Raw genomic sequence first — 13,536 nt, 5'->3', positions numbered from 1 at the left:
TAGCCATAGCCCCTGAACAAGCATGCAGCAGATCAGGTGTTTCAGTGGTTCAGACTTATAAGTCTGATCTGACAAGACTAGCTGCATGCTTGTTTCTGGTTTTAATCAGATACTACTGCAGAGAAATAGACCAGCAGGGCTGCCAGGCAACTGGTATTGATTAAAAGGAAATAAACATGACAGCCTCCATATACCTCTCTCTTCAGTTCCCCTTTAAACCTAAATTGTTATTAAAGCTGCATTCTATGCCAAGTTATCCCCACTCAACTGTTACCTAACAGGTCTTCCCCCTGAGGTAGCCCCACCCATATGCCACACACCTGCTTCTGCATTGCTGCAGCGGCAGGGCCAATGGCTACATTGTCTGCAGTCTGGACTTGCTACCTTTTCCTGCCACAATGACGCTAACAGCTAGAATATACAAAATTCACAAATTTTATTTTTAATGACGTGCTTTGTTTTTGCTGAATGGAGTAGGATGCAATTTTTTGCCCAAACATATTGACAAAAGATGACCTTTTTCACGGCTGAGGTTTGAGAATCATGCAGCTATTTCCAGACTACATTAACCACTTCACTACAGAGGAGTTTTTCCCCTTTTGTACCAGAGCAATTTTCACCTTTCAGTGCGCCTTCCATTCATTAGCCTATAACTTTATTACTACTTATCACAACAAAACGATCTATATCTTTTTTTTTTTTCGCCACCAATTAGGCTTTCTTTGGATGGTACATTTTTCTAAGAATTATTTTATTCTAAATGTATTTTAACCACTTAAGGACCGGGCTCACTCTGCAGTATCTGTGCTGCGTGGGCTTTTTAGGGCGCAGCACAGATTGTGAATACAGCAGGGCGATCAGACTCCCCCCCCCCCTTTTTTCCTAGGGGGATGACCTGCTGGGGGGGGGGGGGTCTGATCGCCGCCGCTCCGTGTGGCCGAACGCGGGGGGGGGGCCTCCTCAAAGCCCCCCTCCGCAGCGATATTGCACGCTCCCAGCGCCGTATTGCTGTAAACAGCGGGGATTTCTTCCCCGCGTGTTTACATTACGCGTGCGAGCCGCGATCAGCCTGTTCATGGAGACACCCTCCATGAAGTGGCATGGAAAGGCCGCTCGAACGTTTCCATGCAAAACCACAAACGACCAGCCGCCGCCTATCGGCGTTAGCTGGTCGTTAAGTGGGGGAAAAAAAAAATTGCGAAAATTTATTATTTCTCAGTTTTCTGCCATTATAGTTTTAAAATAATTCCTGCTAACACACATTTTATTTTCCCATCTGTTCCAGTTGTTGCAATGTTGGGGGTAGGGGCGCGGATGTTTGCGCGACCTAGTGGACAGTGCCGTGCACAGCAGGCTATGGAGGGGGGGGGGGGGGGGGGGGCGGGGGGCCTGGCTATGGGGGGAGGGGGAGGGCTGGGGTGCGGCTGCGTAGCTAGCATAGTTGCCTCAGTATAGGGAGTTTAGTTGCCCCAGTATGGCTAGTATAGTTACCCCATTATAGTGCCCCAGTATAGCTAGTATAGTGCCCCAGTATAGCTAGTATAGTCCCAGTATGGATAGGTAGTGCCCCAGTATAGCCAGTGAAGTGCCCAGTATAGCTAGTATAGTGCCCAGATAGCTAGTATAGTGCCCAGTGTAGCTAGTATAGTGCCCAGTGTAGCTAGTATAGTGCCTAGTGTAGCTAGTATAGTGCCCAGTATAGCTAGTATAGTGCCCAGTATAGCTAGTATAGTGCCCAGTATAGCTAGTATAGTGCCCAGTATAGCTAGTATAGTGCCCAGTATAGCTAGTATAGTGCCCAGTATAGCTAGTATAGTGCCCAATATAGCTTACTAGTATGGGTAGGTGTGCCCCTCCCCCCTCTGCGGCCACCGCTCCTGTTACCTTGTCATGAGCGGGCGGCCGCTTGTCCGATTAGATTCCCCCGTAGTAGCCGCTCTCTGTGGCATCTCCTATTACAGCAGCGCACTCGGCGGCTGCTGTGATGAGCAGGAACGGTACAGCGGCTTCCTGTAGCGGCGATATGCATCGCCGTTACGATGGGAACCGCTGTACCGCCTCCTGGTCATCACAGCAGCCGCCGAGCGCGCTGCTGTAATAGGAGATGCCACAGAGGAGAGCAGCTACTACGGGGGAATCTAATCGGACAAGCGGCCGCCCGCTCATGATAAGGTGACAGGAGGGGAGGAGCGAGAGGCCAGACCTGTATGGCACACCAGGCAACATCCCGCGGCACACTAGGAACAGCAGTTGAAAACCGCTGGCCTAGACAGACAATCAGAAAAGCACTGCAGTAGTGAAACTAATTATAATATCCTACATTGCAGTTGGATGCCTAGTGGTGGTCATGTGTGCTTTCTTATCATAATGTAATACTACAATAGTATAATAACTCACAGAAATCAAGAACCATGCCAAATTAGTCAGATCCATTAGTAACATTATAGCTGGCCGACAAGATTCAAACCACAGATTGATGCAATGTTAATAGTTAGGCAGTCAGATCTACAAAATCTTGTATATACAGTACACTGCACTACCAGAAAACACCCTACATAGTTTACAGCTGTTCTTTACTCTCCCCTGATTAGTAAGTGATACAAGATCTCACACACAAGCAGGCCACTAACCCATGTGACAAGGACACAGAAACTGTTCAGATACAAGTTCCCTTTTTCTTTTTCTCCTCTTTTGTTATCTTGGAAATGCGGCGTTTAAACTCTTCTGGCATTTTCTCATAACAGTGTTTGCACGCAGGCTTTAAATCTAGCTCTATAAATTTATGCCTAGGTAAATCCAGACGGAAGAGAGAGAAGCGAGTTTGACAGACAAAGAAAGAATAAGAAACATCAGAGACTATCTGACCTACAATGGATGAGAATAAATCACATTCAAGTCTGCAGTGCTTTGTTTCTTTAGTGCCAGAAGGAAAATGTGGACTTTCAATTCATTTATATACAGAAAAGTCTCAATTAATTTGGAGTAAACACAAACTCAAAGGTTTACCTTTAATTCAGTCTGGTGCAAAACCAGAGACACTATAAAACACTTATATGGGCTGGTGCACACCAAGAGCGCTTCTGAGCGCTTTTAAAAACGCCAGTGCGTTGAAAAGCGCTTGGCTTATGTACTTGAATTGGATGGATCCCACCAGAGAGATGGGATTTTCTCTCAAATGCAGGTCCTACAGCATTTCTGCTGATTCTTGAGGCAATTCAGCCTCAATGTTAAGTATAGGAAAGTGGAAAATCGCTCTGAAAAGCGCTAGATCAGAGCGATTTTCCAAGCGTTTTTGTTACAGAAGCTGTTCAATTACAGCTCTACTGTAACAAAAAATAAAATGAAAGGCTACCAAAACGCTCCAAAAATCGCTAGGCATGATTAGAAAATAGTTAGCCACATGCCTAGAATCGACTAGAAAAATCATTTCAAAAAGCGCTGAGCGTTTGCGATTACACTTGCGCTTTTTGGTGTGCATTGACCCTATGCTGGATTTATGCAAATAAAGGTGGTTGGCCACTGATATTTAAAAGTCAAAACAAATGATATTCTGGCACTGACTTTATTTGCCGATAATATACTTACTTCAAGGTCAACTTTGTGTTGCAAGTGGAACAAGCAAAGCAGTTCACGCACCAGGCCTTGTTCAGGGCAGACACAACTAGGTAAAGAATAAAATATAGCTCATTAAGATCACTTTTCTTATTAAGAAATAATTAAACAAAGAAAATAGTAGTACAGTACAGTATATAGCTGTAACTTTATTTCAAATCAGATGAATCATGTAAAAATGCCTTATTAACACCCATAACAAGACTGTTCTTAACTACTCTACGACCGCTCCACACCAATGTGCGTGGCCGTGGCGGCAGCCCCAGGACCGCCTAACGCCAATTGGCATCAAGTCCTGGGACTCAGTTTTGCAGGAGATCGCGCGCAGGCTGCGCGAGCATCTCCTGCTCGGGGGCGGAGCTACGTCCCGCCTTCAGTCTGCGAACGGCGATTGCAGTCTTTACATATAGTACAGCGATGAGGTCAGAGGCAGCGCTGTACTGGGGACAGCCGTGTCACACGGCTGTCCCCCTGGGGCACAAGAGAGCGGTCGGCACTCATAGGCAGAAGCCTATGACAGCTGATCGTTAGGATTGGCCCGCTGGGGGGGAGGGAGGAGTTTGTAAAAAAAAAAAAAAAAAAAAAAAGTAAAAAAAAACACACAGATATTTATTTAAAAAGAAATAAACAACTTGGGGGGGAGGCGATCAGACCATACCAACAGAGAGCTCTGTTGGTGGGGGAAAAAAAAAATCACTCGTGTGCTGTGTTGTGCGGCCCTGCAGCTTGGCCTTAAAGCTGCAGTGGCCATTTTAGTAAAAATTAGCCTGGTCTTTATGGGGGTTTACCACTGTGGTCCTCAAGTGGTTAAAGGGGTTCTCTTGCACCTTTAAAAAAAAAACTGCCACTTACCTGGGGCTTCTATCGGCCCCCTGCAGCTGGAATGTCCTGCGCCGTCCTCCTCTGATGCACCGTTCCCCGCCGCCGGCACCGGTGTAATTATTAGTCTAACTAGACTAATAGAACTGTGGCTGCGTGGCCATAGCTGCTCCCGCGCACGTCATCGGTAGCTTATTGCGCAAGTGCAGTACAACGTTTTACTGTACTGCGCAGTAAGCTCCCGATGATGTGCGCGGGAGCGAGCACACACTCGGCCACTCATCAAAAGGGTTTCTGTCATTTTCATTATTTTTCAATTTGCATCTGATTGGAAAATGCAACAAAATTTCATGTGGTATGAAACAGCCCTAAATGTAATAGAGACTTAAAAGAACGAGTGCAACAGTCGTGTCACACTGTGACACGAAAACTGTGCATTTGTACTCTTCATTCTGCTACTTTGGGGAATTATTCGATGACTAATGCTTTTTTTCAGATTTCACTCCACAGACATTTTGCCTGGATCTTTGCCTTAACCTCCCTAGCGTTCTGGACGAGCGGAGCTCGTCCAGAGATGCCGGAGGTCACCGCTCAGGCCCTGGTGGGCCGATTTGAATAATTTTTTTTTAAACACTAGCACTTTGCTAGCTGCGTGTTTCTCCGATCGCCGCCAATCCGCCGTGAAAGAGGCCCCCCCCCCGTAGACCCCGTGCGCAGCCTGGCCAATCAGTGCCAGGCAGCGCTGAGGGGTGGATCGGGACTCCGTCTGACATCGACATGGCGACGGTGGAAGCCCTAAAGGAAATCCCATTCAGAACGGGATTTCCGGACGGGTCTTCACGCCGGTGGCTATCGTAGCTGGCGATAGGCTAGTTACATGGAAAAATAAAAAATTAGGTAAAAAAAAAAACCCTCCCGCAGCCGTGCGCAGCACGGAATCAGAACACCAGGGAGGTTAATATACTGAGATAAACACATGCGTTAATGACAAATCTGTACTCACCATCACCTTCGATAACACGGTTGCAATGGAAGCAAACGTCTCCAAAGAGCTACAAAAGGAGAAAAGTTGCAATGAAGAAAGAGAATACTATGGTAAACTCAAGTACACAACTCTCTAGCCTGACAGATCAAGCCTCAGTATTTTCTTTAAAAACTATTTGTAGTAAGCCAAAATTGAAGAGTCCTGGCTATGAGGCAGAAGCGGTACTATTTTAGTACAGAAGTATGTTTCTTAGAATTTAACTATTTACTTAAAACTGACCTGAACTCAAAACTTAGTCACTGCTCTAAAAAAATATCAGGTCTACTTTAAAATGCCAAAATGCCTTTGTGGTAAGAAGGATATAAAGGCTACAATACATACTGCATTTTAACTACCCAACGACCGCGTCACGCCAACAGGCGTAACCGCTGCGGCAGCCCCAGGACCGCCTAACGCCAATGGGCATCAAGTCCTGGGGCTGGCCACTGCAGGATCCACGCATCTCTGCTTGGGAGGCGGAGCTCCGCCCAGCCTTCAGTCTCCAAGCGGTGTCTAATAACTGTGTACAGCGCTGCGAACTGCAGCAGCGCTGTACTGGGGACAGCCGTTTGACACGGCTGGGCCCCTGGGACACTAGAGAGCGATTGGCTCTCATAGGCAGAAGCCTATGACAGCTGATCGCCAGGACTGGCTGGCTGGGGGGAGGGGTTTGAAAAAAGCAAACAAATAAATAGAGAGAGTTCTGTTGGTGGTGAGAAAGGGGGGGGGGGGGGGGGGGGGGTACGAGGGGGAGCAAAATCCCTTGTGTGCAGAGTTGTGCGGTCCTGCAACGCTTGGTTCACATTAGGCCCTAAATGGCTTATGTTCCGCTCCGATGAGCGGAATGCAGCAGCGGAAGCAAGGCTTTCCCGATGGGAAAGTTCACATTGCTACGTTACGCTCGATGGAGCGGACGTTGCCAACATGCACGATCCTTCTGCTCCGCTTCACGGAGCGGAATGCAGCGCAAGAGCGGATGCGTGCCAATGTGAACCTGGCCTTAAAGCTGCAGTGGCCAATTTCCACAAAAATGGCCTGTTCTTTAGGGGGTTTAGCACTGTGGTCCTCAAGTGGTTAAACAAAGCCAATTATCTTGCTGCCCTCCTGATATTTTTGGTTTTAGTATGGTCTGAATCACAAGCCTGGAACAAGCATGTAGTTTAGTGTGGTCATTGTTCAGAGCACCTGATCTGCATACTGGTTCCAGGTCTGTAGTGTAAAGTATTAGCAGCAGAGAATCAGCAGGACAACCTGGCAATCGGCATGCTTTTAAAAAATAAAATATCACAGCCTCAATATCCCTTCCTAACTTAAGGCTTTACTTATGCCACAGCTTCTACAGAGGTATACAATGTAAAGGGAAGGTCTATCCATCCGCAGTTATCAGACACAAAATAATAATGTCACTACATCTGTATATCTCATCACCAACCTGGTTGTAGTGAGTTTCACAGTAAGCCAGCCCCTTCCTCTCATAATGGCGATGACCAAGAAAAGGTTTTTCACACTTTGCGCATACAAAATGCTAAAAGACAAGACGACGCATGTTACACATTGTAAACACACATTTTCTAGCAGCTAAAACAAAACAACAACTTTGAGGGGGGAAATCATCTCCAGGTCATCGATTAACAGAGTTTGTAGCAGGTCCTCATTTGCTTATGTAGATATAGAGAAAAAAATGCCAACTCGTATAAAGTAAATTAGAGCAATGACCTGATCTGATACCAGAACAGCCTGAGACGCCCTTACGTGTTTGTAGTCTTCTCAGCTTCCCTCTCGACATGCTTGTTTGGAAGACAGTACCTTAAGGTGCCCATTAACAGTACAATATTTTCCTCAGGTGTGATCAGATTTCTGCAATCAAACTGTACAGAAAGTCACGCAATTTATGGAAAAAAATTGATGCGAAAAGTTTCTATGTTTAACTGGAATATTAAAATGTTGTCAATTGGAATTCTGGATTTTACTATCGTATCTAAAGAGGGAAAGTGCCCTAATCAACCCGTATCGGAACAGATGATATTTACCTTCCGATTACTTCCGCAAGTCTTATCAAATGATCACATATGAGGAAAATATTGTACTATTAAAAAGCCCCTGAAAACGCTGAACGCTAATGGTGGTGGTGGGGTGCCTGTGATTTAATATTAAAGGAAACCTGAGATGGGGCCACAACAAAAAAACATTCATACTTGGGGCTTCCTCCAGCCTGATATCTAAAACACCATCTTCTTCTGATTCCCCATTTTCAGCAATTGCCCCCAGAAAGTCCTTTAGTCCAGGGCCATGAGTGCATGCACGGCCTGGCCTCACACATGCTCACGTTGCCAGGAGCTCTCTGTGCAGTACTACTGCGCAGGCATAGACCGCTCCCAGCAACGGAAGCGAGACGTGAGCTCGCCTGGCCGTACTGTGCCGACAGGCCCCAACTGGAGGATTTTTTGGGGCCAGTTGCAGGCGAATGGGGAATCAGAAGAGGAGCGATCAGGCCGGAGGGGGCTGGAGGAAGCCCCAGGTATGTATTTTTATTTGTGGCCCCAGGTCCGGTACACTTTAAAGAGAATCTGTACTGTCCGATTTGTACAATAAAAAAACATACCAATCAAATCACTGTGATCTCCTGGATCCCTCTTTGCCATTTCCGCCGCTCCCTGCCATGATCCTGGCTTTTAATCGCCAGTTTTATATATATCCATCTCATGTTACAGTATGCTACAAGTTTTTATTCCATAGTAAACTCCAGTCAGTGATTCTCAGTTTCTCAGCATAGGAAGCTCCCTTCCCCCTCAGAAAAGCTGAAATTGAGAGCAGAGAGCTGTCTGTGACTAATAAACAAAGCACGCACACAGAGCCTGGAGGGGGCGTGCAGAAGCCATGTATAACGTCTCCCTATCACAGCAGAGGCAGCACATTCCTCTCTGGCTCGACAAAGAAGATTAGATATATTACAGAGACAGTGCAACTAGAAAAGGCTGCAGAAAGCCAGACCACATTAGAACAGGTATAAGAACTTCTAGGATAGAAGAAATAAGGCTGCAAATTTGTTACAGAGTCTCTTTAAGAAGTATGCAAATTACCAAAGTGCAACTACGTACATGCACAAAGCTATCCACACGACCTAAAGAAAATGTAATTTATCAGACTAGGGCCACTTTCTTCCCTTGCTTCATATTCCAATTCTGATGCTTACTTGCCTACTGCACGTTTTCAGTGGTTAACAGGGGCACCTGGGATCCTGTACATCAACTGTACTTTTTTACACCAGTTTTTTTTTTAAAGTTACTAACCACTGCTTACCAGATACACCCCTAGAAAACCAATACTTTGGAGATGTTCCATATCAGTTGTCTGACTATCTTAATTTGGCTTTGGACAAAGTCATTAAGACTTTTACACTTGATTAGCTTCCAACACATCACCTTAAAATACTGACTTACCTTGCTAACTAGCATATCCCACTTGTTGACAGGTGCCTTGGTAAAGTGACAATTTTAATCTCTTCACCTGTCAGTGGTTTAAACATTTTTTTTTTGCTAAAATTAGCTTTTTTATTATTACACTCTACATGAAATTACCCTTCCTAGTGGTAACCCAGAGTCAGGCTCAGGGCAGAAGCCCACAGCTCAGAGCGTTAACCCCGAGCCTGACTCGTGGTAGCTGCCTGGAGCTCTATGCAGAGTATGGCGTGCAGCAGGCATTTAAACTCACTTCCCCTGGGATTCAGACGTCGGTAGCTATTCTCAATGTCCTCGGAGGCTCTGCATCCCTCTGGTGAGATCGCCGTTTGACGACAGATGGCAATCTCACTACAGGTTTACAGTGCCACTCGGAGGATGAAGGGAGAATTGCAGTGCTGTATCCCAGGGAGGTGAGTAAATTCCGGGCTGCCACAGATCTCTAAGCGGTTTGATTATTTCTGGATTTTAGGTTCTGAAAGCGCGCTAAAAATCATACCGCCAGGGAGACAGAACACTAACAATGTTGAAAGTCTTTTAAATCGCAGTTTTATAGCCCTAATTCTCAAATGTATATAGAATCATCTATGTTTCATTAGTAGTAGTGTTATGTCCTCTATGTATTGTGCTGACTTCTTAGCCTGTAAATGAAGTGCCTTATCTGCCACGTTTTTGTGTACCTGCAATAGGTAGTCCCTACTCTGCTCCAGGGCAATGACAGGAATTAAAATTTAGGATTTTTTTTTATCACTTGTTGAAATACTATCCAGAAAAATCACTAAATGATAACAATTTAAGTATTGTTACTAGAGAATTTTTAATCTGCTGGACTTCATTATCAATCAGGTTTATTTCTAAATTTAAAGAAAATGCTACAACATTCAAAATCATACCGTTAACATTTTTGGTTCATACCTCCACATGCCACTGCTTTCCCATGGCATTTACAACTCTGCCTTCAATGGGTCTCCTGCATGCCCCACAGATGGGCACACCCATTTTATCATGGCAGGGTAGGCAGTACAACTCCCCTTTCAGCTCACGGGCATCTGCTGTGAGTTCTTTCCTGTAACACAACGACCAAACATAAGAACGCCATTCTATAAAAACTAGGCAAAATGTCTGTAGGGTCAAGCCCAACTTCAGCTGTCTTTTTGGTAAAAGGCAGAAAATAAAACGATAAAATGCAACATTAGGTTGTTACTGGCCTTAGAAATGTGCTGTAGAGAATAATTCTTATGACACAGTTAAGATAGACTTTTGTTAGGGGTAGTTTCCAACACTCACATCTTCACCAAAACCATAGTTGAAGGGAACTTTGAGATAGACGTGTATGTGTACAGTGCTTAGCGCACAAATAAATATGCTGCGTTGCTTTTCTTCTTTCTCTGCCTGAAAAGAGATAACCCAGTCGAACTATAACAGGACACCGACTATAGCCTCCCTCACTGATCCTGAATACATTTCTTTTCTGGCAGAGGACTAGACTTCTGACTGCAGGGTAATAGTTCTGACTGCAATAATTCATATATTGAGCACTTTGAGAAAGGGCACAGACTGGTACATTGAGCTGAAACAAAAGAAATCTACTTTAAAAGGGACACTTAAGCCTCTGTAAAAAAAAAAAAATTAGTTTGAGCTCAGAGCCTTATGCATAATGGACTTTCCTCTGAGTCGAATATTGTAATGTGGGGTCCACAGGAGGCACTGGACTGTGAGGATGGTTCTGTGACATATGTGTTACAGCACCACACAATTTATTAAAAGCATGTAATTCCAGACCTCAACTCAGGGGTACTTTAAGTTTTACTTTAATACTGTCAGATTAAAGGACAGCTAACAAAAACAACTACAATTCTAAGAAAAAAAAAAAAAGATTAGAATTAGAAATTGCTAGCAATACAAGGGCTTTCTTTCATCTTTCAATAACTTGTGTGAAGAGAATTTCACATGTGCCAGACCACTGCTTACACTGTAGGAAGTGCTATGGCGGACTGGATGCCGTGCCCAACACACAAACTGAGATTACTTTGGAAAGGCAGGAATCAGAGACATGGATTGGGGCATTCAGGACTCAGAGCTGCACCTGACCAGCATATGTAATAATAGATCATCAGCTTTGGCTCGGTAAGCTCCAGTCCTGTGTCTCTGCTTTTTGTGTTCCGAAGTAAACTCCGTAGTAGGTTAAAACAGCCAGTGAAGACCAATTCTGAACAGGAAGAACTTTTCCTTCACTTTACCAGCTTACAGTGTAGTTGAAGAATCTCTTGACTAGTCTAAGCAGGGCAGGTATAAATGGTATACAATTCCTCTTTGAATATTGACAAGGTTTGGCCCCCATCTACTTGGTATAGTCCTCAATGGCAATGCTGACAGAAAAAATACTTCTCCGAAACAGTAGGCATATCCTTCACATAGGTCATGATTAAAACTGAAAGAAAGCCTTGTCTTGCTACCTGCCAACAGTTCTAGAGGTGTATGCGGTTTACAGAATTATAGGTTTTGTCATAGTTGTCCATGAAGATATCATGAGCATCAAAGGCTAGTGAGAAACTTCTATCTGCAGTTAGACAATAAGGTATTCTCTAAAATAACCTTTGTTATTCTTCCCAAAACTACATGTCTGGGATTCATCCCATGTCTAACACTAGGCCACACCTTGCCTGTTATTACTGGCAACAGCTTTACATTTCCTATTTTCATTAATCAGGACTAACACTTATTGAAAGTGAATAAAGAGATAACTGTAGCTGGATATTCTTCACTGGTGCAGGCTGTACCAGAATGTATATGATTCAGAGGAAACATCATGGAAATTTCTCACTGAACCAAATAACCATCAGCTATGTTAATGTCAAAATGCCCCAGACTAGAAACTTCCTTCCTTGAGAACATACATTTAAAGTAAACTGATCATGTTTTAGAAGCTCAAGAGAACAAACAACACTGTTTTCCTTCAACAAGATAGTCTGCCGCACATTGTGGGAGCCTCACAGATTGTAATAACCTTCCTCTGAGCCGATTCTAAGCACTGCTCTAGCCTCTTTATTGTGCCTATGTGACAGCTGCCTACTGGATTCTGCAATTTACCTCAAAGTGATATTGTTTTGTTAAAAAACAGGTTTGTTCAATTTAGACTTCTCACTATGTGCAATTGATATAATCTCTGAATATTTAATTAGGCGTTTTGTTCGGACTGGCTGAGCGATTAAAATAATTTCCTGTGTTAACCATTTCACATTTGCATTTAGCCCTTTAACCACAGTATACATCTGGGAAGTCGGACGCCAGCCCTTAAGGGCCAAAGTCCTCACACTTTTTTGGCACAGTTCAAATTAATTGATGGGAAAACAGGAAAGGTGTCGTTCATCAAGTAGAACACACATTCTCAGTCCATTTTAACACCAACATGGATATGGCCTTGAAAGACTAAGTTCAGACATTCCAGGTATACATCCCCTGTGTACCGGTTTTGGCACAAGGACATAGAAATACACACACTACATTTAATGAGAGCAACAGATGTTCCACCATCATCATCAAGCTGGGACTCAGTACATGTTGCAGTACGAGGCTGGCTGTAGTGCTGTTAGCATGAAGGCAGGGCTCATCACTAAACAGGTAGAGTTGAGATACTTAGTATGCTTTCTGCTGTCGATCTCTGAATGGGGGAAAGCACTAGTTTTCCAAGGAAAGTATGTAAACGGGAGGGGGGCCACTAGACTACCAGGAATATTTATAAGGTGGGTGGAAGCACAACTCGACCACCAAGGAATTCTATTAAAGTGTTGGGCAACATGAACTACCAGGTAAATCCTTAAAGAGACACTTAAGGGAGAATAAATCTCGCTTCAGTGCTTATATTCAGCAGGGGCATGTGTGCCCCTGCTAAAATGGCCGCAGCCCTGCCTCACGCGCGTCTGTCAGCGCGTATCTCCGCCTCTCTCAGTCTTCCTTCGCTGAGAGGGGCGGCGATGCGCCGCTGATAGACGGCGCTGAGAGGCAGGGCTGCAGCCCTTAGCCCTGCCTCAAGTGCAGCAAAATCTACGACCAAGTTGGTCGTAGATTTTGCAGGGGGGGGGGTTGGGGGTGAAGGAACCCCTGTTCAGCCGCAGGATAGCGGCGTTTTAGCAGGGGCACACATGCCCCTACTGAATATAAGCACTGAGGCGAGATTTATTCTCACTTCAGTGTCTCTTTAAGGAAGAAAAGAGAATATTGTTTTTTTTCACTGTATGAAAGTTACTTAAGTGAACTAGGGCTGATGTGATGACTACGCCATCTACTGCAGGAGCTTGTCTAATCCCAGTTTGAATGCAAGATTTATAGAACACATGTCTCATCTCAGGGTGATGAGCTCCAAAAACAGCAGCTTGTGACAAAATCCACATGAAGGCAAATGGAGGATTATAGCAACCCAATCAAACAATAGGTATGCCTAGAATAAATATAAGGTGTGCCTCCTGATCCAAGCTTATTTCTCTGCCACCTTCTTGAGCTATGCACTGCATAGAAACTACCCTAGAAAAGGTAGGGTGGTACAAGTGATAAATAATTCTTTAAACTTACACTATAGAGAAAGCAGACTAATAGATATCCTATTTCTCGACTACAAAATAGCAT

General features: G+C 44.5%; 1 protein-coding gene and 1 long non-coding RNA gene across 8 annotated transcripts in view; one reads left to right on the top strand and one right to left on the bottom strand.

Annotated features, from left to right (window-relative positions):
• The window catches only part of LIMS1 (LIM zinc finger domain containing 1), a 139,718-nt gene that overhangs the window by 4,658 nt on the left and 121,524 nt on the right, over positions 1 to 13,536 (bottom strand). For 5 of the 7 annotated variants that reach the window (XM_068268288.1, XM_068268287.1, XM_068268289.1 and 2 more), the window contains exons 6-10: positions 9,829 to 9,979; positions 6,888 to 6,980; positions 5,435 to 5,483; positions 3,586 to 3,661; positions 2,631 to 2,786 (exon numbers count right to left, since the gene is read on the bottom strand). In XM_068268288.1, coding sequence (XP_068124389.1) covers positions 2,657 to 2,786; positions 3,586 to 3,661; positions 5,435 to 5,483; positions 6,888 to 6,980; positions 9,829 to 9,979 — 499 coding nt within the window. In that variant the 3' untranslated portion in view covers positions 2,631 to 2,656. The remainder of the gene's footprint in view (positions 1 to 2,630; positions 2,787 to 3,585; positions 3,662 to 5,434; positions 5,484 to 6,887; positions 6,981 to 9,828; positions 9,980 to 13,536) is intronic. The other 2 variants (XM_068268286.1, XM_068268284.1) reach the window with 1 other exon arrangement.
• LOC137546185 (uncharacterized) overlaps positions 1 to 13,536 on the top strand; it is a 147,110-nt gene that overhangs the window by 29,657 nt on the left and 103,917 nt on the right. The window lies entirely within an intron of this gene.

This window comes from Hyperolius riggenbachi, chromosome 2 (genome assembly GCF_040937935.1).
Source record: "Hyperolius riggenbachi isolate aHypRig1 chromosome 2, aHypRig1.pri, whole genome shotgun sequence".
Taxonomy (NCBI): domain Eukaryota; kingdom Metazoa; phylum Chordata; class Amphibia; order Anura; family Hyperoliidae; genus Hyperolius; species Hyperolius riggenbachi.
Note: the sequence above shows the minus strand (reverse complement) of the source record. Positions and strands in the feature narration are given on the sequence as shown.